A 25,282-nucleotide genomic window follows, 5' to 3' on the forward strand; every position below is an offset into this window, starting at 1 on the left:
CCAGCCCAAAATAATCCTCATGCCAAAGAGACATATCTTGGGGTGTGGCCAATTCCAGTCCCCCTCAATGGAAAACTGGTAGTATGGAGCTTTTTGCTGTTAGTGCAGTCTGGTTGGTTCCAATTCCTAGCGAGCCTGTGGACAGTACAGCTGAACCCTGCTCAGTCTTTTAGCGCCATCTTCTCACCTTTCGGTGCTGTATCAGACAATGCTCCACTGCTATTCACAGGTTTTTGTGGCCAACTTTTTCAGAAGGTGGTGGCCAGGTCATTCTTCCTACTCTTGTCTTAGTCTGGAAGCTCCACTGAAGCCTGTCCACCATCAGTGAGCCTGCTGGTATTTGAAATTCTGATGGCATGGCTTTCAGCATCACAGCAACACACAGCTGCCACAGTATGATAACTGATTGGTGGTGAGGTTCCCTGATGGGGAATGAACCTGGGTCGTGGCAGTGAGAACGCTGACTCTTAACCACTAGACCACCAGGGCTGGCCAATATGCAGGAAAGAGATGGCAAAATAGCGAATTAAACAATTGCCTAAGCTTCAGACTTAAAAGTTGTCAAATGTTGAAATGTAGGAATATGTTAATTACCTGTGGACATAATTAAAATTCAGTGGCAAAGGGAGTTTTCTATACCAGGTTGTCTGGCTAAAAGCAGGGAAAAGCAGGAAATTGCAAACCTATGTTTCCTATAGGGAAATCTTACCTGCTGAGATTGTTGAAGATCAGATCCAGATATTATTCAGGAATTTGGAAAAGCTCCGGGCTCAGGAGCCTAGTAATTGAAAGGAGGCTATCTAGCAGTGGCTAGAACAGTTTGGGAAGCCCAGCCGTTTTCCACGGGATAAACATCTGATGCCTGTCACCCCACCCCCCCAAACTCCCAACCCCAGTAAAACACTTCCCTGGATGGAATGTAACCCGTGAAGAGGAGAGATTTTTAGGGCAGACTAGGGAAGAGAGCTTCCTGTCTGGCAAACCTCCTTCCAGTCGCTTTTCCTCTTTTACTCTCTTGAGGACAGGGCCATATGAACAATGGGTCTAAGAACAGCCGAACAACGAAGTTCCTGAAGGAATGGTTTTTAGCTAGCCTGGTGATTAAGGGAGCAAGCTTACCCTATAGAAATTCCTGGCATCACCTTTTAGTCAGTAATGCACTCAAGAAGACAACGGCTGAGAGCCCACTAAAATCCTGGGGTAGTTCTCACCAGAAGACACTGTCTTGAACAAGTACCTATACCAACGCATACCAACATGGCGCTGAGTGCTGGCCCCGTCTGGAGACTCTGACTAAAGTAGAAAGGGCTGCTGGCACCAGACAGTATTTCCTAATTGCGGAGAGGACTCCGAAGTCCTTCAGAAGAGCAGGCCTCAAGAACAATGGAAAAGGAAATCCTTCTAATGGCCAGATTCTAGGACTGTCAGACGTGACTAAGGAACTTACTCTACTGCCAAAGGAGTCAAGAAACAGACTCTTGGCATTTATTTAGGGGCAGACTAATGACCAGTATATGATCCTGTTTTCTAGGTTTCTTCCCCACCTCTAAGTCAAACTCTTTTTCTAATTGATCATTTTTACTGATGTTTTTCCTATCCAATTGCTGGTGTGATGGTAGTAAAATGTGCCAATAAACCCAGAGGAGGTCATTCCAGCAGGATGGTGTGTACAAGGACCAGACAGAGACTGAGGAGCAGGCACTTGTAGTTGTACTTATAATACTGGATCACACTGGGCAAGACTATCTTGAAGGACGAGTTTGCCCTACAGAGAAGAAATCTAGTGGGAAGATGTTAGTGGAATCGACGTAGTCCACACCCACTTCTTAGGAATGATTCCCAAGCCCTCGTTTTTGACCAAGTGACCCCATTTTCAAGGCTTGCACAAATGGTTGTGTGTACACTGCATACTCCTGTGAAGAGGTGCTGCTCCATCTTCCTGGCCACAACTGACTGAAATCTCTGATCACACTGAGATTCAGTCTCTGAAGACTTGCACTAAGGGATACAGACACAGGTAAACAGCGGTCAATGGAGTTGTGAGGCTCCACAGAGTTGGGTTCCGAGTTTGTACCATAGCAGCTCAGAGGCATGAACAAGCCAAGGCTATGGAGACAGGGCTAACATGTCACCGTGTGGGGAAGCAGAAATGAAAAGGCCTTCAGAGAAACCAGTTCACAGAGGAGAATAAAGCAGATGCATAGAGGATTTGTAACAGAAACAGAATGAGGAGGAGGGAAACAAAGGGAAAGAGAAAGAGAAGGAAAGGAAAGCAGAAAACAAGGATGGCACGGGACAGAGACACAGCTAGACAGAAACAGAGCCAGAGGCAGCTAGAGACACGGAGAGACAGATTTACTGCTCGTGACTTTCCAGATTCCACAACATCCAGCTCTAGTTCCTGCAATTAAACTCCAGACTTCTGATTCCTTTTTACTCCCATTTTACAAGCTATTTTAGGTAGATTTCTGGTTCTTGCAACAAACAAAACAATCACCTAAACACTTGCTCCTTGACTGTAGCTGCCTCTTTTAAATGTTTAATTTGCAACTGTGGAATCTATGTACTGCCTAACATAACTGGGGCATGGGAAAGGCCCTCGAGGGAGAGGAACTGTAATTTGTTTGCCACATCTTCACTTCTTTCCAAAGACAGATTTGGTTTTATACAGCAACAGCTAACATTTACTGAGCACTTCCCTTGGGGCCAGTTTGCAAAGCTGTCCATGAGTGATCTCACCTATTCTTCAGGAACATTATAGGTTCTACTATCATCATTCCTATTTTACAGGTAAGGAAATTAAGGCCAAAAGAGAGGGTAAGCAACATGCTCAAGGTCACACAGCCAATAAGGGGATACAGGTGGGATCTACTATTTATTTACACGAAAACTGACATTTGAAAAAAAAAAGTGTATGCATTCATTTAAAATTCGTTTCAGTCAATACATTTCTGTTGAATGCCTATTATGTACAAAGTACTAATCTAAACTAGTTAACATCAATGTTACAAATATAAAGTCCTTTAAAATATCACTATTCAAAATAAATCTTCCTTTCTGTGGTACACACACACACACATAAAAAGATGTACTTTCAAATTAAGTTTTTCAATTTCTAAAATACCTCCTTTAAAACAGAAGGGAATAATTTCGACAATGCTATTTTCAATGCATTAACTATTTCAAAATTCATTGGAATATTTGAAGAGTATTTGCTGCAAGCTGCACTCACATGAAAATACGCCCTGACTTCAGAGGGAAGTCTACATAGATAGACACGTGTCCGTTTAGTTAACTGCAGGGTAAGTTACACGCACGTGTGTAACAAGGTGACCGGCAAGGACGCGAGGCGTTTTCACGGGAGGTGGTGAGCCACGGTGGGTTCGGCTTCTCTTGATTTTCGGAGCAGGGCTTGCTTGAGGGCACTGATTTTCTCATCGAGCTCAGCCAGTGAGTAGTTCTGCTGTAAACAATAGGAACACAAATTGCTGAATAAGACTCCGAAGTTTCTTAATGCAGATAAAGTGCTAAATGAACTACAAAAATTTTAAATATCCAAAAGCGCGGTAAATATCTCTTTTTCCTCACGAGAATAATTTTTAAATGGAACTACATATGTTGACTATATCATAAATTTAAAGGCATAAAATAACAAGGCTTAAATATTTCTTATTTTCTTTCTCTTTCTTAATGACTGAGCTCTCCTGGACCTTACATACTTTGAATGGACTGTAACTTTTTTTTTCAGCTGACTATCCTCATAATCAATAGCAAAAAAATTAAACTTTAGGATTAGCTTAACTGCTTAAAATACCTGGAAATTCTTTCTGGATGGATCAACTGCAATCAACTACCTCTCCTGGAAAAAATGGACACTCTCAAAAATTTACTTAAAATTTTACAATAAAAAAATAAGTAATATGCTACCCTTAAAATATAAACACAATTTTTTTTTTTAAAGATTTTATTTTTTCCTTTTTCTCCCCAAAGCCCCCCGGTACACAGTTGTATATTCTTCATTGTGGGTCCTTCTAGTTGTGGCATGTGGGACGCTGCCTCAGCGTGGCTTGATGAGCAGTGCCATGTCCGCGCCCAGGATTCCAACCAACGAAACACTGGGCCACCTGCAGCTGAACGTGCAAACTTAACCACTCGGCCACAGGGCCAGCCCCTAAACACAATTTTTTTAAAGCTTTCCCCAACTTTAAATTTACATTACCACCATTAAAGGCTGGCAAAACCTTACTAATTAACATTCAATAATTAACACAGTAGTACTGTGGACAGGGGTGGGCTGAAGTCAGCCTCTGCCAAACACCCTTTTTTGATTTAGATGCTGCTAGTTAGTGGTGTCTGCAAAGGGGGAAGAGGGAAGATTTGAATTCCTCGAGCATTTATTATTTTTTAGCATTTTGTAATGATACATTCTTCTACAGTTAACAGCTGGATAAAGACTTTTATATTTATTTGGCCCATGTGAGTTATTCCATGCCCTTGAAATAAAACTATTTGTTTAATTCAAGTATATTAATTTACGCTGCGCTTTTTTTCAGTCCTAAATCCAGGGTATGACCTAAAAGCAAACATAGCAGAAACTTTTATTAATAAGAAACGTGAAAAACTAAACTATTTCAGAAGCCAAAATGAAAATGCAATAACTTACTTGAGGTGGTTGAACTTTTCTTCTTTTTCCAGAAAAATTCTAGATTAAAAGAAAAAAACTAGTAAGTAATCAAATGCTTAGAAAATCTAAATAACTATTTTCCTTTCTAGAAAACTGACTAAACTGTGGAGACCCCGGCAGAAACAGAAGCCACAAACTCACCAAGCACGCTCTGCAACTCCTCTGCCTGCCCGTGCTTTGGACGTTACCCTCCACGGGTGATATTAAAAGTACACAGCAGTGACATTGCGGCAACATGCTCGCCCCTGGCTATACACACTGGCCCACTAACTCTCAGCTTCTAAAGAGGCTGAGTGATTGTGGAAAGAGGTGCTCTGGGGATTTTCTATTTCGCGTCCTTTTTACAACCTTTCTATCCCAGGATACTGAACAAGTGAAGCAGCAACAGACAGAGGAAAACAGAACTTAGAATACCAGGCTGAGGGTGAAAACATACACAACCCCTCACCCCCACTGACTGACTGTAACGGACACTCGTTGTCTGTGTGAGCAGCTATCCACCGCTCCTCTAGGGTACTCAGGGGAATACTGACCCCACCCCACTGGTCTCGCCAGTCACTGGAATGGCCATGGGCCCAATTCTGGCCAATGAGTAAGGGGAAGTCTGCTGGGGATGATGGGGCGAGCCTCTGGAAAAAACTTCCTCACTTCTAAGAGAAAGCCCTCAAAGGAGGCAGTTCCTCTGGATGCTGCTGTCTCTGGACACGACCCCTGAGAGTGCTGTGGCCATCCTGCCACCTGCCTGGGGAAAAAGCCAACACCAAGCAGAGCTGAGAGGGGAGAGAGCCCAAGTCTGTGACAATCATCACTTAGCCCATAATCAACCCTGCAGACTGCATTATTGTTGAACTTCCTGTTTTATACTTTCCATACTGTTTAAGCCAGTTTGAGTTTACATTTCTATCACTTGAAGCTAACAACATTCTCACCAACAGGCTGCTGAGCCCTTTAAACTTTGACCTAATGAATTCTTTCTAGATTTTGTTCTTACTCTCACAGAACCACAAGCTTTTGAATGGCAAATTAGCATATTAGTACATTTGACAAAGAAACTGTCAGTGTAGGTGGCAAAGTTTTCTCCTGAACATTTCTGACCACTGAGATTTCAAAGAGAAGGTATTATTCACATTTTCCTCTGTTTCAAAAGCTTTTCAAAGAATATCAAGGTATGCCTCTTATCAGCAGTTATAATAAGTGGGAAATCATTAAGTGTTGGAATTATTAAACATGGGGAAAAAGTGCTTATTTAAACATGATCCTTCCTTTGCCAAACTGAGCTGCACAGTTTGTGTGAGGCCTCTGGGCAGGGAAGGGCTTAATGTTTAATCTGCTCACTGCTCAATCTCCCCCTTTCCCAAGAAGTGGCTTCTGACACAGCTCATGTTTCCTAACAGTTTAATCTATAACATATTGATAGTTGCCATGATATTGAGCAATCAGATTATTACTGTATCATGAAACCAAAGAAAGAAGTATCAGAAAGAGAAAAGAATGACATTAGTGATCGGATGACTTAAAAGCAGTAAAATGTTGCCTCTAGGGGTTTATTTTAGGTCTGAGCAGAATACTTTGACAAGTAGAACACTTAGAAACACATCTGTTGTGGATACACTGGACTAGCTTTATTATTGTTTTTGAGGAAGATTAGCCCTGAGCTAACATCTGCTACCAATCTGCCTCTCTTTGCTGAGGAAGACTGGCCCTGAGCTAACATCCGTGCCCATCTTCCTCTACATTATATGTGGGACACCTGCCACAGCATGGCTTGCCAAGCGGTGCCACGTCTGCACCCCGGATCCGAACTGGCGAACCCCGGGCCTCCAAAGCAGAACGTGCGCACTGAACTGCTGCGCCACCGGGCTGGCCCCAGGACTAGTTTTAAAATTTACCTTTTTTTTTTTTTTTGCCAAGGAAGATTTGCCCTGAGCTAACATCCACTGTCAATGCTACTCTTTTCTTTTTGCTTGAGGAAGATTAGCCCTGAGCTAACATCTGTGCCAATCCTCCTCTATTTTGTGTTTTTTGTATGTGGGACATCACCAGAGCATAGCTGGTAAGTGGAGTAGATCCACACCTGGGATCCGAACCTGTGAACCCGGGCCATCAAAGCAGACCGTGTAGAACTTTACCCACTTGGCCACAGGGCTGGGCCCTAAAATTTACTTTTTGTAGGTCTAAAATCTCAGTGTAAAAGGTGGAAATTTTTTAACAAGTTTTGGTACCTGAGAGAAAATACTTGAGAGCACAGCACACCAAATAAACAGCTGGACAGAGATCATCCGAAATTCTCTTCTTTCCTGTTATTTTACCTGAGCAGGTCATTTATAGCTACATTATAATGTCGGTGTCCCAGTGAAAAGGTGATCTCACACACACACACGCCCAGGGGACCCGTGCTCTAAGGAAACTCAGTGGTAAGGAGGCCTCTTCCATGACAACCCCCTTCCTCATGTGTCATCAGCAGTAAAGGGCCACGGATTCTACAGGGGCAGCATCTTAAATCTTTCTTCTCTTCCAGTCCCACGGCCCTGATTCGGACCTCATTTCTTCCTGGTGTGAACAGTGATACATTTCCTGAACTACTTGCCTGACTCCAATTTCTCTCCAACTTAGACTTCATAATGCCACCAGACAGGAACCTAAATTACAAGTTTTTCTTCCTCAAAAACTTAACGGTGTCCAATGGACACTGGAATTGCAAACTGCTTAGTGTGACCTTCAGGGCCCTCCAGAAGGTGTTTGCAATTTAATTTTCCAGCTGGATCCAGCTGTTCACCTTTCAGGGCCCCCACTAGTTTCACACATCCCTGGCCCGTGCATATGAGGTTGACTTGGCCTTCAGCACTCCCCTCTCCCGATATTACCCTTTAGAACCACGAGTTACCATTACAGACTCAAGTTAAGATTCCACCCAGTCAGTGCTTTGGAAGAAAGTTAACACACCTTCAAAAGTCCAGTAACTAACTATCAGCCAGGTCCTATCCATTCATTCACAGGTTTAGTCAATGAACTCCATTCTATGTGTTCAAAGATGAACAAGACACAGTTCTTGCCCTTCAGAGGTTCAAAATATACTGTGAAAAATAGATAATCATAAGCGATAAGTGCTATAAAATGAACAAGTGCTGTGGAAATATACTTGTGAAGCATGTTATACTTACTGTTTTTAAGGGCCGTAATTTAAAATGAGCAAGTAATTCTTTGGAAATACTCACAAGGATTCTATCTCTTAAATGGTCTGTTAAGCGATGCCCTGAAAAGTTTTAGAATGTTACCACATTCAAATCTTTCCATGTTGAATGTGAAGGGCAAAGATCTTTAGAACTATTACATTAGAAGGTGTAACAAATACTAATCTTTGTTGTGATTCCTGCTTTACTACATTAACTTTTTTTGGAGTTTTATGTCTGCTTCATAAATGAAAAGAATTTTACATAATCTAGTTTTGTTTTATTAACCGAATACAATTTATATCTTTTCTTGGTTAATGTTTCCCTTTTCATACGCTGTGCTTCAATGTTACCCATGATCATCACTCTCTACTCACTGTAAGAGGCTTCCCTGTGTTTAGAATTCATCCATTTGTGAATCTGGATTAAACACATTTCAATTAAAATCTTTTCAGAGTTCAACTTCTAACAAAAGTTCAATTCTAAGAAATTTAATGGGCTTAACTTTCCCTTACTTTCTAACTTTCGAAGCTAGAAGACTGTGCTATCTATATAGTCTTTTCTGTGCATTTTTGAAGGGTATGTAAAATTATGCAATTGCCACACGTGTATTCCCAGCACGAGAACAGGGTCTGTGTTCAATTCCTCTTATGTGCAAAGACAATCTTGAGCTGGCTCTATTCCAAGCAAGGACTGCGGCTCCTAGAGGTGGCACAGTCATTCCATTGTGGAAGGGTGACTAGGAAATCTTCTTTCTCTTTGGGCCTGTGACACATATATTCATAGGCCTTGAGGACAATCTGAATGTTTAAGCCTTTTCATGTTCTGTGCTTCCTTGTAGCTCACTATTAATTTGGATATGTCATTTCTAATACTGATTCAGAAGTGATCCTTCTAATCGAATACATATTAACAGATTCGGAAATATTTTTTAAAAGCACTAGTTTTACCACAGGTATGGCAACCTCATACATTTAGGCCAATCCTCTGTTTACATTTATAATACTTCCTGCCCCTGCGGTTAGGCAGGTACGAGGCATCAGCCATCAGGCCTCTGACAGTCCCAGCGTTCTTACCCACTCTGTTTTAACTATCACCTCTACACAGACTCTCCCAACCGTCTTAAGCGTAAGTCTTACATCTTGAAAAGCTTATCTGATATTTCTATCTGCATATGCTGCTATGACTTCAAATTCACATTTCCCCTCAAAATACTTCCCCGTCCAGATTTTCTTATTTCTATCAATGATGGTATTATTTTTCCAACCAGAAACTGGACTCACCCTTGTTCTATGTCTCTTTTTCCATATCCAATCAATTATCAGTATTCGTCAACTTTTCTTTCCTACTGACTCTTGCACTCATCTTTTCTGTTCTCACTCTCACGTCCTTAGTTCAGGATCTCACCTCACATCTCAGTTAGTATAATACTGTCTTCTTGTTCTTAGTCTCTCCTTTTTCATTTATCTCCCAGAACAGCATTAGATAAATCTTCTAAGTATCACTTGCACAAGTCACTTCCCTGCTCAAATGCTTTCAATAGCATTTAAACTTTAAATACTTAAAACTTCAGAGTATAGCAATTTACCTCCACAATCGGACTACTTCTACCTCCTTAACCAAACACTCCAAACATTCTATCCTGTATATAATAGGTCCCCCAAAACAAGATTATGATTTCAAGGGCTTGTTCTTTTGTTAACCAAATTTAGTAACAGGTATATGTTAAGCTTTTATAAATCAGAGAAAAGAGATAAATGATGGGGCAAGGTGTCACTGGAGGCATCTAAGAGTACAATACTCTCTTGTAAGATCAGTTCTATTGTTAACAAGAATTATATTAACAAGGTATGAAATTCGACTAGAAAAAGAACCAGCCTAGGGATTACGTTAAGGCCAGCTTGATTACGAAGGCAGCTTGAATGGGAAACTACTTAGGGTAGATTGTTGTAGGAAAAGGCATAAAATCTTTATGAAGTTTTCCAGGAGGACACATTCAGATAATCCTAAAAGAGGAAAGACCTTTGTAATTATGTAGTACAACCAACAAATCTTCTAAAATGAGACAACTGAACGCCAGAGGAATTGTGTGACTTATCCACGTTTATACAGCTACTTCAGAGATGGTTTCCGAAACTAAATAAACGCTAACATTTATTGAGGTTTCGCCATGTGCTGGGCAAGTGTGCCGCTTGACTGATATGACCTCATTTCATCTTTGTTTCAGCTCTCAGTACTTTAATAAACCTCATTTTACATTTGAGGGAAGTAAATCACTAACACTCTTCCTCAAAAATTTTGATCTTTGATCTTCTTATTTTTCACCAGTGACTTAAAATGATCCATGCTAGTGTGAGCTCTTTTACATAATTTTCAGAAATAGGAGCTTTTGTAAAATTTTCATGAAAAATTTAGTAAATTTAAGAATTCTGTTCACTTTTACATTATTTTAATTCCTTCTAATATAACACTGCTTAAAAAATAAAACCAAACCTCAGAAAAGACAGGTGTTATACAATCACCCCAGAAGGAAAATAACACACTGAGCTCAGGATCGCTTGTCTGAAACATGCTGATGTGGCAAAGAAGACACTTATCAGCACAACACTGTTTCTTAATGTCCTTGGGAAAAGGGTGAGAATGAATGAAGGACTAAATAAATGCTAGAGTTGAGGAATTAGACAATATAGACTAGTCTTTCAAAGTCTGGTGGTTAAGGTAAAGAAAACGGTAGGGTGGCAGATTGAGGTGTGTGTTGAGATGGGGGAGAAATGGTAGCCTGTACGAGCTGAGGGAAGGCGTCTGTGGAGAGGGAGGGGCTGGAGAGACAGAGGGGACAGCTGACAGGGCAAGGGTCCGGAGGAAGCCTTCGTTTTACAAGATAGCAAGTTCAGAGTGACAGGACTGACCCCTATCCAGGCTGATTTATTATGCCGTGAAAATGGCTTAAGTTTGGGAATTTGCGTAATGTACAATAAAAGTAGCCCTTTTTGAAAAATTATGAGTCTATAATACAATATTCAGAATCACAGTTTCTAAAGAACTAGGTAATCCCTTACACAGGACTATGTTCATTCATCTCTGAATTATTCTTTTTTTTTTTTTTGAGGAAGATTAGCCCTGAGCTAACTGCTGCCAATCCTCCTCTTTTTGCTGAGGAAGCCTGGCCCTGAGCTAACATCCGTGCCCATCTTCCTCTACTTTCTATGTGGGATGCCTAACACAGCATGGCGTGCCAAGTGGTGTTATGTCCACACCCGGGATCTGAACCAGCAAACCCTGGGCCACAGAGAAGCGGAACGTGCGAACTTGACCGCTGCGCCACTGGGCTGGCCCCTGAATTATTGAAACAGTGTTTCACATATAGCAGATCAATGAATGAATTGTTATATGAAGAAGAATCCCAAAATCAAATAACATTTATTTAGTTTTTAAAGATACTTATACTTACTATGGACTGAAAATATTCAGGAGAGATGCCTTCCAGTTCAAGGATTTTATCCTCAAGTTTTTTAATTCTTTGATAAATGTCTCTGGGCACCGGACCACCTAAATAGATTAAAAAACATTCTGAGACACTATTGAAGAATTCTTCCTTCTTACAATTTTTATTCTTAAAATACCATACAAAGACGCTTACACAAAGGAATGGAAATATTTAAACTCAAAAAATGAACAGGAGTAAAAGAGAATGAAGTCTTGAGCTCACACTTTCCTGTTACTCACGACGGGATATATTATTACACTACACCTCTCCTCAAGCCCCACTTATAATTCTTCTATTGCTAGAAGTCTTGTTTTATGTTAAATTCATTTTTCAAGATATTGTATAGTTCCTAGGCAGAACGATTTGTATTTCTGATGGACTTTGATAGTTACTTGGGAGGGGAAAAATGCATAGTGACAAATGACAATTCAACTCAGTGGTTGCAATCTGTCATATAATTTTCTTCAATTTATATTTCCTCCTACATGCCATATTTTCTCCTTTAACCTAGAAGAATGTTAAAGAACTGTACCATAATTCTTTTTTTTTTTGAGGAAGATTAGCCCTGAGCTAACATCTGCTGCCAATTTTCCTCTTTTTGCTGAGGAAGGCTGGCCCTGAGCTAACATCCGTGCCATCTTCCTCTACTTTATACGTGGGATGCCTACCACAGCATGGCTTGCCATGCGGTGCCATGTCCACACCCAGGATTACCATAATTCCTAACTAACAAACTTTCTGGGGGGCGATGGTAAATTAAGGTTACACAAATTTCAAGGTTATGCTTATACCCCGAATCCTTTCATTTCTCACCACCTCCAATGTGACCATTCTGGTCCAAGCCACCATCATCTCTCCCTGGATTATTACAACCTCCAAAATGTTCTCCTTATTTCTCCCTTGCTCCCCGAGAGTCTACTGTCAACACAGCAGCCAGGGAGCCTTTTAAAATGTAAGTCAGATAGTGTCACTTCTCTGTTCAGAACCTTCCAACGCCTTCGTATCCCACTCAGATTAGAAACCACAGCCTTTACAATAGTCTACAAGGCCTGCACAATTTGAACATTCTCCCCACACTCATCTCATTCCAGTTACTTGATTCCTCTGTTCTGTTATTCAACGATGCCAAGTAGCTCAGAGCTTTAGCACTTGGGGTTCCACCTACCTCCATATTCACAAAGCTTGCTCTTGCCAATTTCAGGCTTGGCTCAAAAGTTACCTTATCAGTAAGGCCTTCTCTGACCATGCTTTAAAAGATAACAGTGCTACCACCTTCCCCTAGTGGGCACTCACTTTCCTCTTTATTTTTCTCTAAACTATTACTAACACCCGACACTCTGTATATTCTGTTTATTTATTCCCTATTTCTCCCCTCTAACGTAAACTCCAATAGGGCAGAACTTTACATGTTTCATTGGGTGTGGCTGTGGAGCTTGTGACCTGCACAAATCTAGGAAGCATCAGTTCACAGACTACAGAGGTACTTAATATTTACTGACAGAAGGAATACATGCTTAGACAATCACTATGCAACTAAAGAATATGGGCAAAATTTCCTATCAAAAATTCCTATCAACTTGCTAAATATAAAAAGTCTAGAAATATGTTTGTTTTTCTTTTAAGAACGTTTTTTATCCCAGGATCCTGGTTGTTCTTGCTCTCAAATACGGTAAAATGAATACCCGATTCATCTGTTTTCTCTTGCCGCTCCCTTTACCTAGACTGTCCTCTGCCTCACCTCTGCAACCTTTTCAGAGCCAGTTCAAGCTTCAGTGGGTCAGTGAAGCGCTGCCTTAGTCCCTTCACATGGAGGCACCCTGTGCCCCCACGATACCCTTCCTTCAGAGCCCCATTCCATTCCACTTCACTACTAATCTCTCTCCTTAACAGATGATCGAGTCCTAGAAGGTCGGGACTGTGACTACATCATCTCCGTATCCCTCTAAAACAGCACTTGGTGTAAAGCATGCATTCAACAGATATTTTTCAAAAATAACTACTCGATACTATTAGACTTAATAAACCAGGTAATCCTTTTATACAGTTGTATTTTAATTCATCTAGTTCTGGGGAAGGGGATCTTTAATCCTAATCTCTTATTACCCTCAAAGATTTACTCATTCTCATTTCTTCTACCTCTATCTAGCAAATATTCCAGGTAGACTGGACTCAGAAATTCCCTGAACCACATTTTGTACCTCTGTGCTTTTTGCAGATGCTGTTCCCTTTTTTTGGAATGCTTGGCTCCTGCCTGCTGAAAACTTCCTACTAACCCTTCCAGGGCTCAAAGGTCACTTCAGCAGGATACCATCCCTTGACCTCCCCTAAGAGAGCTGAACACTAACTTTGTGTCCCTACTGTACTTTGCACATATCTGAAAAGGTGCAATGAGCAATCGTTCCTTCAATAAACACGTGAATACCTGTTTTGTGCCAGGCACTCCACTCGAGATGAGGTAATGAACAGAACAGTTTGCTCTCATAGACCTTACTATCTAGCTGGGGAGACAAATATTAAACAAACACAACTGTGATCATGCTGCAGAGGAGGGCAGGGAGTACCAGGTGCTACTGAGACTATGTAAAAGGGGAATCCACACCAGTCTGGGATCAGGAGGGAAAAGCATAGGCAGAAGAAAAAGCCTGGGTAAAGGCCCTACAGCAAAATGAGTGGGAGTTGGGATGCACAGAGATGTGACTGGAACTACAGATGCAGATCATGCTATTTAAAATTACAAACCCCTCCCATTCCAATCTCCTTTCCCTCCTCTTGGTCAAGCTGCTTTTATCTGTGGCCTTTTTCTTCTAGTGTAGCATATAACATATGTGCTAGAATTTCTGTTCACAGGTATTCTCAGAGCCTAGGACAGTACCTGGCTTATAGTAGGAACTTAATACCTATTTGTGAAAGGAATGAATAAGTACTAAGTTTGGGATGCGTATAAGAACAGAAAACCATTAAAAACTTTTTAGCTGGGGAGCAGCAAGATCAGATTTGAGCTTCAGAAAAGGAATTTTTCCACAAGGTAGAGAAGTGTCCCGAGGAGGAAGTCTAGCGGTAAAGTGCCCAGTTACTATCTTTCTTCCATCAGGCCAAGACCGAGAACACAGTGACTCCAACTAGAGCAGCAGCCGTGGGGGTAGACTTGAGAGATACTGAGGAGACAGAATCAACAGGAGCTGGTGATGAGACGGGGAGGGAGATTCAGGCTTTGCAGCCAGCTAAGATCTAGGCTTGATTTCGAGTTGTCACTTACTACCGTGGACATGGTACCTGGGCTCTCTGAACTTCAGTTTCTTTATCTGACAATGATAACAGCACCAACACCTCACAAGGGTACTGTTAAATATTAAGTGAGCTGACATATGCAGTAATACTTTCAGAGTAACCGGCCCTTAGTATTATTCATTAAATGTTAGTTCACTGCCCATATGGCATTTATTTATTTATATGCTTATCCTCACTCAGAGATCCTTGAGGACTAGGATCAGATTTATAAATACTTTGTGCCTAGTAGAGTGGGTGATAAGAACTAGAGACGGTCATGGTTAAGCTTTACTCATTTTTGTACAAACTGAAACAATGTTTTGTATGTGACAGGTGCTCAGTGAAAATTTGGTGACTAAATGAAGTGAAATTTCTTGAACCACCTGCAAAGGCACATTACTGAGAACTGCCCAGCACTCTGCTTACCTGTCTGCAATCGCAAGTGAGCCTCAATATTCTGTAGTCTCTCTTCTACGGCCTGATTACCACAATCTCGAAGCATGCTGTTGGGTTTATGACCTGACCCTTGAATTCCTTCAGGTCTAGTCTGTGGTCCATATGTATTCACAACTCTAGAAACTAAGATAAGAAACTTTTGAGTCTATTAAATTTACGTTTCAAAGATCAGAAAGTCTCTCTCCCTAACACTACTTTATATTCTTTAGAGAAAGGCAAGATTTTTCATTTTGTTTTAAAATAAAATTTAGACAGGAAAATGATTTCTATCCATTTTGCTTATAATCTAGAATAAACTTCTATCGGTGATGAAGATATTATGGAGCGGACGCTTACCTTTTACATGACTTTTAAATCCGGGGTAAGGGGTAAAAACGGCATCGGTTCTTGCACAACTATTTTCTAAGGAGAATTTAGATGAGTACAAGTTTAAATATTCTTAACTTCAAATGTATGAGATTTTGATAAACTTCCAATAATTCATATTAACATATCACTCATAATAATAATAACTAAATTATCAGCACATACAAGGTAAAATTTAATGATCTTGACCCTCTAAAATTTAAAATATCTAATCTTATCTAATTTTCAGATTTGTATATAGAAGAGCCCTCAACATTCAGTGGCATAATTTAATACCAATATCCCTGAAAACCATGTGAGCCTTTAGAGAAAATAACTTATATATTATAGAGAGCATTTTAATTCTAAGCCAAAGAGACATTATTTATTTCATCCTAGAAATAAACAGAACTCATTATTTTTACTGAAATATCTTTTAAAAAAATACAGCATTTTTGAAATTACTGATCAAATTAGTAAACATCTAATAAAAAGGATTAATTATACATTTGACACATTTTTATTTCAGAACTCCACACAAAAAAGACCTTGAAATCTCAAGTATAACACATTTGCCACTTTACTTAGATTTCCAATGCTTATTTAAAAATCCCTAATCACAAAAGCCACCTCTCTTTCCAGACTGTCCCTTTCAAAAAAGGCAATTTTAGGAAAGATACATTGTAAAAATTTTGTTTCAGTTTTTTCTAAGCTGAAAAGCACAGTTTCTTTCAAATTAGATATCAACAAATAAACAGATTACACACCAAGGGGGAAAACTGGAACAATGTTAACATAATATATAAACATTTCAAATATTATAAAATAATACCTAAAATGACATTAAGTAAAACCCCACGTCTCAGTAAATTTCCTGAAAAATTCTCCTTGATTATTATATAATAAAAAATGGATGATAAAAGAGATACTGAAAGAAAATTCTTTTTTTCCCTATGGAATTTGAGTTTTAAAAAAATCCATTGTTTATATTTAGGTCAAATTGAGACGTATTAAAAGGAACATACTAACACATTACAATACTTTTGTATTTTTTCAGTCTAAATTTCCTTAATAGTTCTGCTGATAAATCAAACTGTATGAATAAAATTACCAATTCATTTATGTTTCATATAAAGATACCAAGCAGAGCCATTTTTTTCTTTTTTTTGAGGCACTTCAAAATACGTTTAAAGGGCCATCACTTCTCCATCCTTTTTCCACCATTTCATGGGGCTGAGGGTTAAAAGAATAACCTATCATCCATTCCAGAGCTATATTGCAAATATATAGATTAACGGGCCCATCAGTGAGAAATTCAGCATGGTGTGAAGACAGTGAATGTATGAGTGCTAGTCACTCTCCACAGCAATTCTTGCTAGCTCTGTTTTGAGCCAGCAAGGGATTGAATGGGCCAAGGAATCCCGCTGAGCATTTCAATTCTTGTCAATTTCTATCCCCTGGTGGTTTATAATAATAGAGTTAGCAGGGAGAACAGAGGAATAACATTAGTGACACATGTGCTTGCTCTCTCAACAAACTCTTTTCTCATGGGTTGCTTGCAGTTGGCCTGTAGTACCTGAGATTTTGCCACTGTTGCACCTGTTCTGAAAAGCTAACAGGAAAATATATTAAATCTAGAGATAGGCATGTATGTTACTAGAAGAAAAGGCTGAATTTAGGACCCAACTTGAACCTTTATTATTTCATTATTAAGAGAATCAGTGTACCAGTGTGATGAGTTAATTCTAGATTCATCTGACAATTCTGTGTTCATAATAATTAGCCCAGAGACATTAGAGGCAACAAGAAAAATGTTCATTCCAATTAGGAACTCTTCTCCATAATTTTTTCTAAGAACTACTTGTTCTGATTATTACTATGATGCCTGAGTACGATCTATGCCAGTGCTTTGCAATATTTTGTATTCTGCAGCATACCTGCAGATCTGGAAATATACTATGGCATCAAGCGGAGAGGAAAAGGAGAATCGGATGAAAAACAGTATATATATGCACCATGAGAGAAAGGAAAACAGCATAAGACACCATAGTCTTTAGGACAAATTGGTTTTATCGTGACAGAAAACATTTCAAATAGCTCAGGAGTAGTGAGAAAACTGCTCCCTCTTGAGGAGTATTAACTTTACTAAGTTCACTTTATGTATTAACATCATAAGTCCCTAAGTATATTTACAGGCTTTATATAGCTTAGTTCCTTCTTACTAGTGAGACCAAGCAGCCCTGCCACCCACACTTAATCTTCATTTCCTAAAGGAACTTTAAAACAATCTTTGCACCTGTAGTAAACATTAGTCTTTTTGTCACCATTTCTTTGATTTTTGCATAAGCAAACTGAAAACCGTTTTAGCAATATAGCCTGTTACTAAACAGAAGGAAATTCTGCTGCCTTAGTTTCTAAATAAACCTGTGAAATAAATTGTGTTCTTAATGTTATTCATTTTTAAAAACAAATGAAAGATCAGAGCAACTGTAAAAACTGTGCTTAAAATCCTATGAAAATTAACTTCTTCCATGTAGTTACCTTGATTACAATCAATAACATTGCAAAATTCCCTGACGTTGTTTTCATTGATTTCAGCTTGCTTTCTTTCAATAAATGCAGATATTCGTCTGTCAATCTAGAAATAAGTATGCATATTTTAACAATTCAAACACAAGATTTAAAAAATAATACTCGCCCCCCCCCCCCCCCCCCCCCCCGCTCCAAAAACCCTCTTACTTCTGCTTTTCCAGCCTTTATTTGAACTACTTCTGGATCAAAATGGATCTGTGTCTTTTTCACATCTCCTAAGTCACCATCTTTGTGCTTTTCTTCCTCTTGTAGCTCGACAGTGGGAAATTTGGCATTTACTTCACTCCTGTTCCCTGTTTCTGTTTTTCCTATCTCTTCAACAACGGTTGTATTATCCTCTTTAATCAGAGGCTGAAGTTTTGCTAAAAAAGGCTGAGAAGAACACAATTTCATCTGCTGGGGTTCAAACTGATCAAAATTAATGACACAACATATTTATATAAATTTCTGCTAAGTAAATGCAATATTTAATATCAATTAACTAAATATAAAAAGTTGGCTATCAGGATACATAGATGTGACCACATGTGTTTGCTATTCTCTGCTTTTGTGACCATTATCATTTGCTATAAATCTGTTGAAAAGAAAAAGAAAGAAAACCTGAGGAAATTTAAAATTTTCTTTGAGAGAATCATTCTGTCACTCATCTTTTATTTTGTGCCAAATCAAAGCCTCAGCCTCTGGCACCAATGCCACTTAATTACCATGTCATTCAAATGCCTCCTCAGAACACTAAGGCTTAGTATTTTTCCTCCTTAACACGAGAGCCAGCGCTCTCACCCGGCAAAGCCCTGCATTATCACTAGATCACTGGAGATTCTCCACTTGAAACTGCAGTTGGCCAAAGTGAATGAGAGAGCACAGACATGAAATATGTAGGTGTTATGCTGAGTGAACACTCCGGCTGTTCCTGACATGGCAAGATATCTTCTTGGGTCATGAAATTAAATTTTTAGAAAGAAAATGAACAAGAAGAAAAAAACCTACTAAAATCTATAGCTGGAGAGAGAGAGACGCCTATCACTATACTAGAGGGGAAAAAACAATCCTGTTGTATAATGTGAAATAGACTCCTATTTCACCCCCCACAATTAGGCCTCAATTGAGTTCTATAGCTCACTGCTTCTGCCCTTTAAAATTAGGGTTAACTATTACTTTTAACATGAAACAGAGTTAAAATTTCCCATAAAGTCATTGAACGGAGGGCTGAAAATGAACGTCTATTCCATTAATCAAAACACACCAACACTTGTCAATGTTCCAATTATTTTTTCATACCTACAATTTTGCTTCCATTGTTTGCTATACCAAATACTCTTCTGAAACCTTATAGCAACTTAATAGCAGTAAACAGACCAATCCAAACAGTTCTTCCGCTTCCCTTTTTGACACTTCATATTTTATACTTTGATTAGAGATTTACTGCAAACTCACATCAATGATAATTGCAGAGATGTTCAATTGGAAACCAGCAAGGTCATAATACTGTTTAGTTACTGAACTGAAATATTAAAAGATGTAGCAATACTATTACAAATAATGATTTGATGCTGACTCCTAATATAAAGGATAAATTATTTCAAACTGTCAGGAAAAAGAAAAGATAAAATAGTGACTGGCTACTTACTAAAATGAGACATTAATGTCACAGAAATTACTTTCTTTTTAAAAACTATGCTGAAACTGTTTAATTGCAATAGACACTCCAGGATGTGTCATGCTGGGATAATGCCACTTCTTGAACCACTGAAAGCACTCCATGAGCCTCCAAACTCACCCAAGGCATGGAATCATTATCATAGCATGACACACACCTGCCGTGTCTTATTGCTTAATTATAACCCACCATAGATGCAACTGTATTGAATTCTCAGTGCAAGTCTAGAATTGAATAGAATTGCATTCATTCAATCCTCATACCCACATTGGCCTATTGGGCTATATTCCTGTAAGTGTCCTGATCACTATGTAAATTAACAGATTTGGATCCAATCTGGCTGAAGTAACCTTTTATTAATAACGCTATTAATACAGTGTTAAGATAGAACTGACAAATACTTCAGCTTATAATTTAACTACAATTAATTTCTATTCTCAATATTGAGTTAACATTTTTAACAAGAAATTTACCTGTAAATATAAAACGTGTTGTTCAAGTGCACTAAAGAGCAAAGTGGGCTGGAATGCCGAGAGGCTCTGGAGCTTGTTCCAATCGATTGTAATTTTCACCACATCATCTCTCAGGTTAAGCTTCAAAGGGGCAAACCAGCAACATCACAAAAATTACATGATTAAACTGTACATACGGGATTGTCTCAAAAATAAGATTTCTACAGATAACATGCCTATTTAGCTCAAAGTTAGCAAGTTTTTAATGATACATTAAAAGCTCTACCTAGTTAGCATTAAAAAGGCCAAGAAAGGTATAATTTTCATAAAAAAACCAGAATGACATCTCATTCTAATTCTCTTCTTGGGTCTTTCTAATGGGACCATGTTAGAGGTGAAACCATCCACAGAAGATGAAACGACGAGGCTGTTTTGATACTTCAATATCTAAAAACCTTTGAATGGAGGCCAAAATAGGCTTGCTTTATTTAGAATCCTACTACTTCTAGCTCAGAGCATTAAAGAGTGGGCAGGCACATTTATAAAAGTTCTGATATACACATTTCTTTGTGTTAAATATGTTCATAAAACATAACTGAAATCTATGATTACTTTGGTGCTTTCTGAATCACGTTTTTACTGTTTTCAACTTTAACCAATTTTTAAAATAATTTAAAAATCAAGATTATTCATACATTTTATAAAGTCTAGGGATACATGGCAACATGTTTATTTACTTCAAATGAAAATTAAACTATTATTTAGCTGCGGAAATCTTAAATTGAAAAACATATACTTTTCCACATAGTGAAATGAATGGCCAGAGCCTGAATGGAATGGCCAGATCTTTTACTAAATAGCATTTTCTAGTAAAGAATGTGGGCACACCATACGAAAACTTCTTGTAAGTTGGCTATGCTATGTGTGACCTATTAGAATAAAATTATATACAGAAAACGACCAAGAACCTGAATATAAAATCATTATCAAAATCAGTGAAAATTTTAGAGGGAAACCTCCATATTTAGTCTTTTGAGCAAATAAAAGTGAACTACCATAAACTTTTCTAGGACATGTGTTTATAGCATACTATAAGGATATACTGCATAGTAGAACCAACTAGTTTTTCAGAAATCATTTATTAAAAATTAGTCATATTTTCTACAAAATAAAGACAAGAGTTACATGAGTTCAAATACAGATCTTGGGAGTTATGATTATAATAAAACAAAAAGAATCACTGAACAAAGAACCAAAGGATCCAAAGTTGCCCCCAAAAATGTACTATATTGAATGAATACTACATGACAGAAATTTACTACCCTTCACACACGAGACCAGAAACATTTAAAGTCCACATTAGAACAGCATAAAGAAATAGGAAGTTTTGCGTAGGCTGCACTGGCAAAGATTAGTTTATATTAATTTACATAAAGTTTTACATTAAGATCACCACATTAATCTTATTTTAAATTATTTAATGGCTATAAAGATTTTGTTAGACAACAACTTATGTAGGGAAGTAAAGTATTACTATAGTTTTACAGTCCTCAAAGAGATCTATAGTCGATTATAACAAATTTATAAATACAGTTTGGGGATAATGCAAGCAAATCCTCAACCAAAGCAAAGCATCGAATTTTCTAGAGAAAACAGTAACTTACAGAAAATAAATCTTAATGTTAGGATCATTTTCTCATTTCAATTCAGAATTATGTAAGCTTTCAAGTGCAATTAGATACTTCGTCTTTTAAGAAAACCACATAATAAGGTCACAAATTAAAACAATCTCAATGCATCCAACTATTTATTCAACAAATTCTCTACAAGTAATACGAATTCTATGCATTTTACCCTATAGAACTTGAAACTGTAAACTACTCACCCAAAAGTGTATTAGTCTGCTATTAATATGGACTATTTAAATATGCATTTTCAGTAAAAACATTATTAAATTAATATGAAAACCCAAGCTAACAATAAGTAATTCTTCAGCTTGGTAAAATGGGCCATCCAGAGGCAAGCAATAAGGTCAGAATCAGTAAATTTGAAAACTGGAACAGAAAATACTTTTTAATATTCAACTTTATGTTCCCTATTGAGAGAGCTAATAATACAATGATAATATACTGAATGAACTTAGGCATATTACAACATATTTTTTTTAAAAAACCCTTTGAACTCTTTGCAAAGGGAAATAGTGATTTCCTCCAGGGGGAATTTTATTAGCACTCTGGCTTTCAGTCTGTAAACAATAAATCTCAATATATAAAGAGTATCATCAAAAGGGTTAACATTTAATTGAGGAGACAATCTTATTTTTTGACACTCGCATAGATGGTCCCCCCACCGTTTCACATACACTTGCCAAATATTTACTCTAACCATTTTTGGCAGGTGACAAATTTTAATCAGATCTCTACTTGTATCTACAGAATATCTGAATGTTCAAAATTTTTAAATGTTTTAAAAATTCAGTATGCAAAATATTTCAAACGAAACGTTTAAATTATTTCTTAATGTTATTTTTAGAATATCTCATCACTGAAAGAAGACTTCTGTAAATCAGAGATGAGCACAGACTTCTTTTTATCTTGACATTAGAATATAAATAAATCTTAAAGTTCCAATCTCCACGCCATAAAAAGTTCTCAAACTTTTAAACCATTTACAGGTCTTGGGTCTTAAGACTTAAACATTAATGTCCTCAAGTCTGTAAAAATTTTTTTTAGTAAGTCTTTGGCAAACTGGGTTTAAAAGTTACAATTTTTATCAGATTTTATTAGTTGTTCCATATACCAAACAACGTTTAACTTAGAGTAATGCTCTTTGTAAGTCACGACAAACATGTTAGGATTTTAAAAAATATTGAAATAACCTTTTAAAAAATTGATTCTCCATCCACTCAAGGTTTTTAAAAATAACTTTCTCAAATCAGACAAACGCTCTATTTTCATAAAGGAAGTTAGCATTATCTTTGACACAAATGCCTGCTGTGTCTACCACCAGACCCATTACAAACTTTTACAGCTAGAAAATATTCCGTCTAAGATAGAAGAGAAAATAAATCCTTTAAAGGCAGACAAACTTATTTGTAGGTTGTTTCTCATTTAAAACTTGTTTTGCATTGTACGTCATGAAACGATATAGTGACTTGATTGGAATAGAGTGTAAGAAGCACCTTTATTTAAACCCAACTTGATTATGACACTTCTGCAAAAGCTACTTACCAGCCAGTTAAACTAGTTAATAGGTAAACAATTAGCTAAACAACAGTTCTGATACAAACAGTATCAACCACGGATAAGTCATCCAACTTCACGCTATAAGTATTTTAGATTAATTCCTTTTATTTTCCTCTCTGTTTGAAAGGGTAAGAGTTGCACACAATGGCCAGAAGGAAAAAAGAAATAAACCAAGTGACTAAAAAGAGCAAACCACCCAAAAAAGGCGGAGAGAGGGCTTTTCCAGAAATCTCAGGCCGCACTAACCTATCCCTTTCTGTAATGAAGGAACTGGAGGAAAGGGGGTCCTGAGCGCCAGGCGCCTCCCAAGCCCTCAGAGCAGCTGTTCCGCATTCATCCTCTCCAAGCCTGTTCCTCTTGAGGCCGGGCTGTCACTTAGACTATCCTCACTCACTCTTGGGGAGAAGAGTTGCAAGGGGATCTAGTCTGTCGCGGGTCCTGAACTAAGCTCGCGCGGCCATCCTCACTCTGACCGCAGGCTGCCGGGCCGGGGCTCCTCCTCCGGCCTCACCCCTCGGCCCCTCGGCGGGTCCCACGCCCGGCAGGCCTCCGCTGGGCGAAAAAAGGGGGGAGGGGCCGCACAGTTCCCGTACCCCGACTCCCACAGGCCGCCACTCACTTGTCCAGCCAGGGTATGCAGGGAGCGAAAGACTTCGCAGAGCACCTCTTGGGAGAGGCTGGGGCTGCAGCTCTGCTCCAGGCTCCTGTCACCGATGCTCGCGGAACTAATCTCAGCGGCCGCAGCCATGACACCTTAGCAGGCCGCCCCGCCACCACAGAGGTGTGCTCCCAGCCCCACCCACTCCCTCTCCTGCTTTCGTCGCTCGACGATGACGTAAAACCACAGCGTCTCGTTTAGAGCGGAGCGTTGAACACCCACCCTCTCTCTGTGACTGACAGCACGTACACCAATCAGGTGCAGCGATAGTGTTAACGCGGAGGAGTGGGAGCGGGTAATTGCGGACCTGCGAGAGGCTGGATGTAGTATTTGGAGTGGTGTTTGGAGTCGTGGTCGGCTGAGGTTTACCATCGTGAAGCCTAGTTTGATTCTTAGATGTTGCTTAGGAGTGTTGGTAAGAGGAAACTTAGACCTAAATGCTAGAGTTTTAGCCCCAAATTAAAAGTTGAAATTTTAACATGGTGCTGTGGGGTGGTCTGGAGAGAGATTGCTGGTCAGGGATGCAGCGGTACCCACGCGTGTTTTTAAACGTGGAAAAACTCTTCGGATAGAACGTTTTCATCGCTGCAAGGTTGTTTCAAACTTACACAAATTAACGTCACTAATTTTTCATGCGAGAGACAGGGGAACAATAAAATGCTCTATTATGCCTTATTTACTATCAAGGAAATGACGTTAATTACTTAAAGTCTGCAAAATGATGTCCAGTTTTACAACGTGCATCAGTTGCTATTCTCTGGGTGATACAGTAGAGACGCTCACTCTAAAACTGTTTCAAGGAAGTGAAACACTGTCAATATGATTCCAACAGGAATTTAACCCAAGTAGGTAACTGCAAGCAACACGGTCTTTGGAATTATAAGGAAGACATAAATCCGAATTGGAATTTGACAAAGTATTATTTATCAGACAGCTTTATTAAAAGATATTTGAAGGACTTTGTAATCTTATAGGGTCTTAAGATTAAAAACAATTTTGTTCAATTGAAAAAAACAAGTTTTAGAAGAATTTTTAGTGTTAAGCTCTATTCAAAAACACAAAAAATAAGCATTATCAGTTCAGAGATAAGGGATGAGGGATTTAAAATTCTTAATTCTAATAGTCTAATGCATTTACAGTAGAGGAAGCAAAGGTGGAAACTTGCACAATGTGTATTCTTCAGTTTTTGAGTAGGCTGAGTGAAAAGGGAGGAATAGGGTATCAAGGAACTGGGATAAGGGCAGTGGGGATAAAGGAACTCCTTTGACC

The 25,282-nt window shown here is 38.8% G+C and overlaps 1 protein-coding gene across 4 annotated transcripts; it reads right to left on the minus strand.

Moving 5' to 3' along the window:
* Positions 1 to 2,848: 2,848 nt before the first annotated feature.
* MBIP (MAP3K12 binding inhibitory protein 1) lies at positions 2,849 to 24,253 on the minus strand. 4 transcript variants are annotated; one of them, XR_011530831.1, is made up of 10 exons: positions 23,975 to 24,190; positions 20,132 to 20,251; positions 18,149 to 18,373; positions 17,951 to 18,047; positions 15,401 to 15,466; positions 15,035 to 15,187; positions 11,306 to 11,403; positions 4,664 to 4,702; positions 3,815 to 4,573; positions 2,849 to 3,463 (listed from the first exon to the last, which is right to left on the minus strand). XR_011530831.1 is itself a non-coding variant. In XM_070588383.1 (9 exons), the coding sequence occupies exons 1-9, from the start codon at positions 24,101 to 24,103 to the stop codon at positions 3,356 to 3,358; spliced, it is 1,032 nt and encodes a 343-aa protein (XP_070444484.1). In that variant the 5' UTR covers positions 24,104 to 24,253; the 3' UTR covers positions 2,849 to 3,355. The 4 variants fall into 4 exon arrangements, 3 of the variants coding, with proteins under 3 accessions (XP_070444484.1, XP_070444481.1, XP_070444488.1); XM_070588383.1 differs by lacking the exon at positions 3,815 to 4,573 and having other exon boundaries at positions 2,849 to 3,460; positions 23,975 to 24,253; XM_070588380.1 differs by lacking the exon at positions 3,815 to 4,573 and having other exon boundaries at positions 23,975 to 24,200.
* Positions 24,254 to 25,282: the final 1,029 nt, after the last annotated feature.

The sequence above is a fragment of the Equus przewalskii genome, chromosome 1 (genome assembly GCF_037783145.1).
Source record: "Equus przewalskii isolate Varuska chromosome 1, EquPr2, whole genome shotgun sequence".
NCBI lineage: Eukaryota > Metazoa > Chordata > Mammalia > Perissodactyla > Equidae > Equus > Equus przewalskii.

Excerpts from the sequence above, each read along its gene's own strand:
- MBIP (XM_070588380.1), bottom strand. The coding sequence starts at position 24,103 with ATGGCTGCGGCCGCTGAGATTAGTTCCGCGAGCATCGGTGACAGGAGC. Across the intron at positions 20,252-23,974 it reads TGCATACCCTGGCTGGACAA|CTTAACCTGAGAGATGATGT; the intron begins GTGAGTGGCGGC and ends GCCCCTTTGAAG. Across the intron at positions 18,048-18,148 it reads TAAAGGCTGGAAAAGCAGAA|ATTGACAGACGAATATCTGC; the intron begins GTAAGAGGGTTT and ends ACTTATTTCTAG.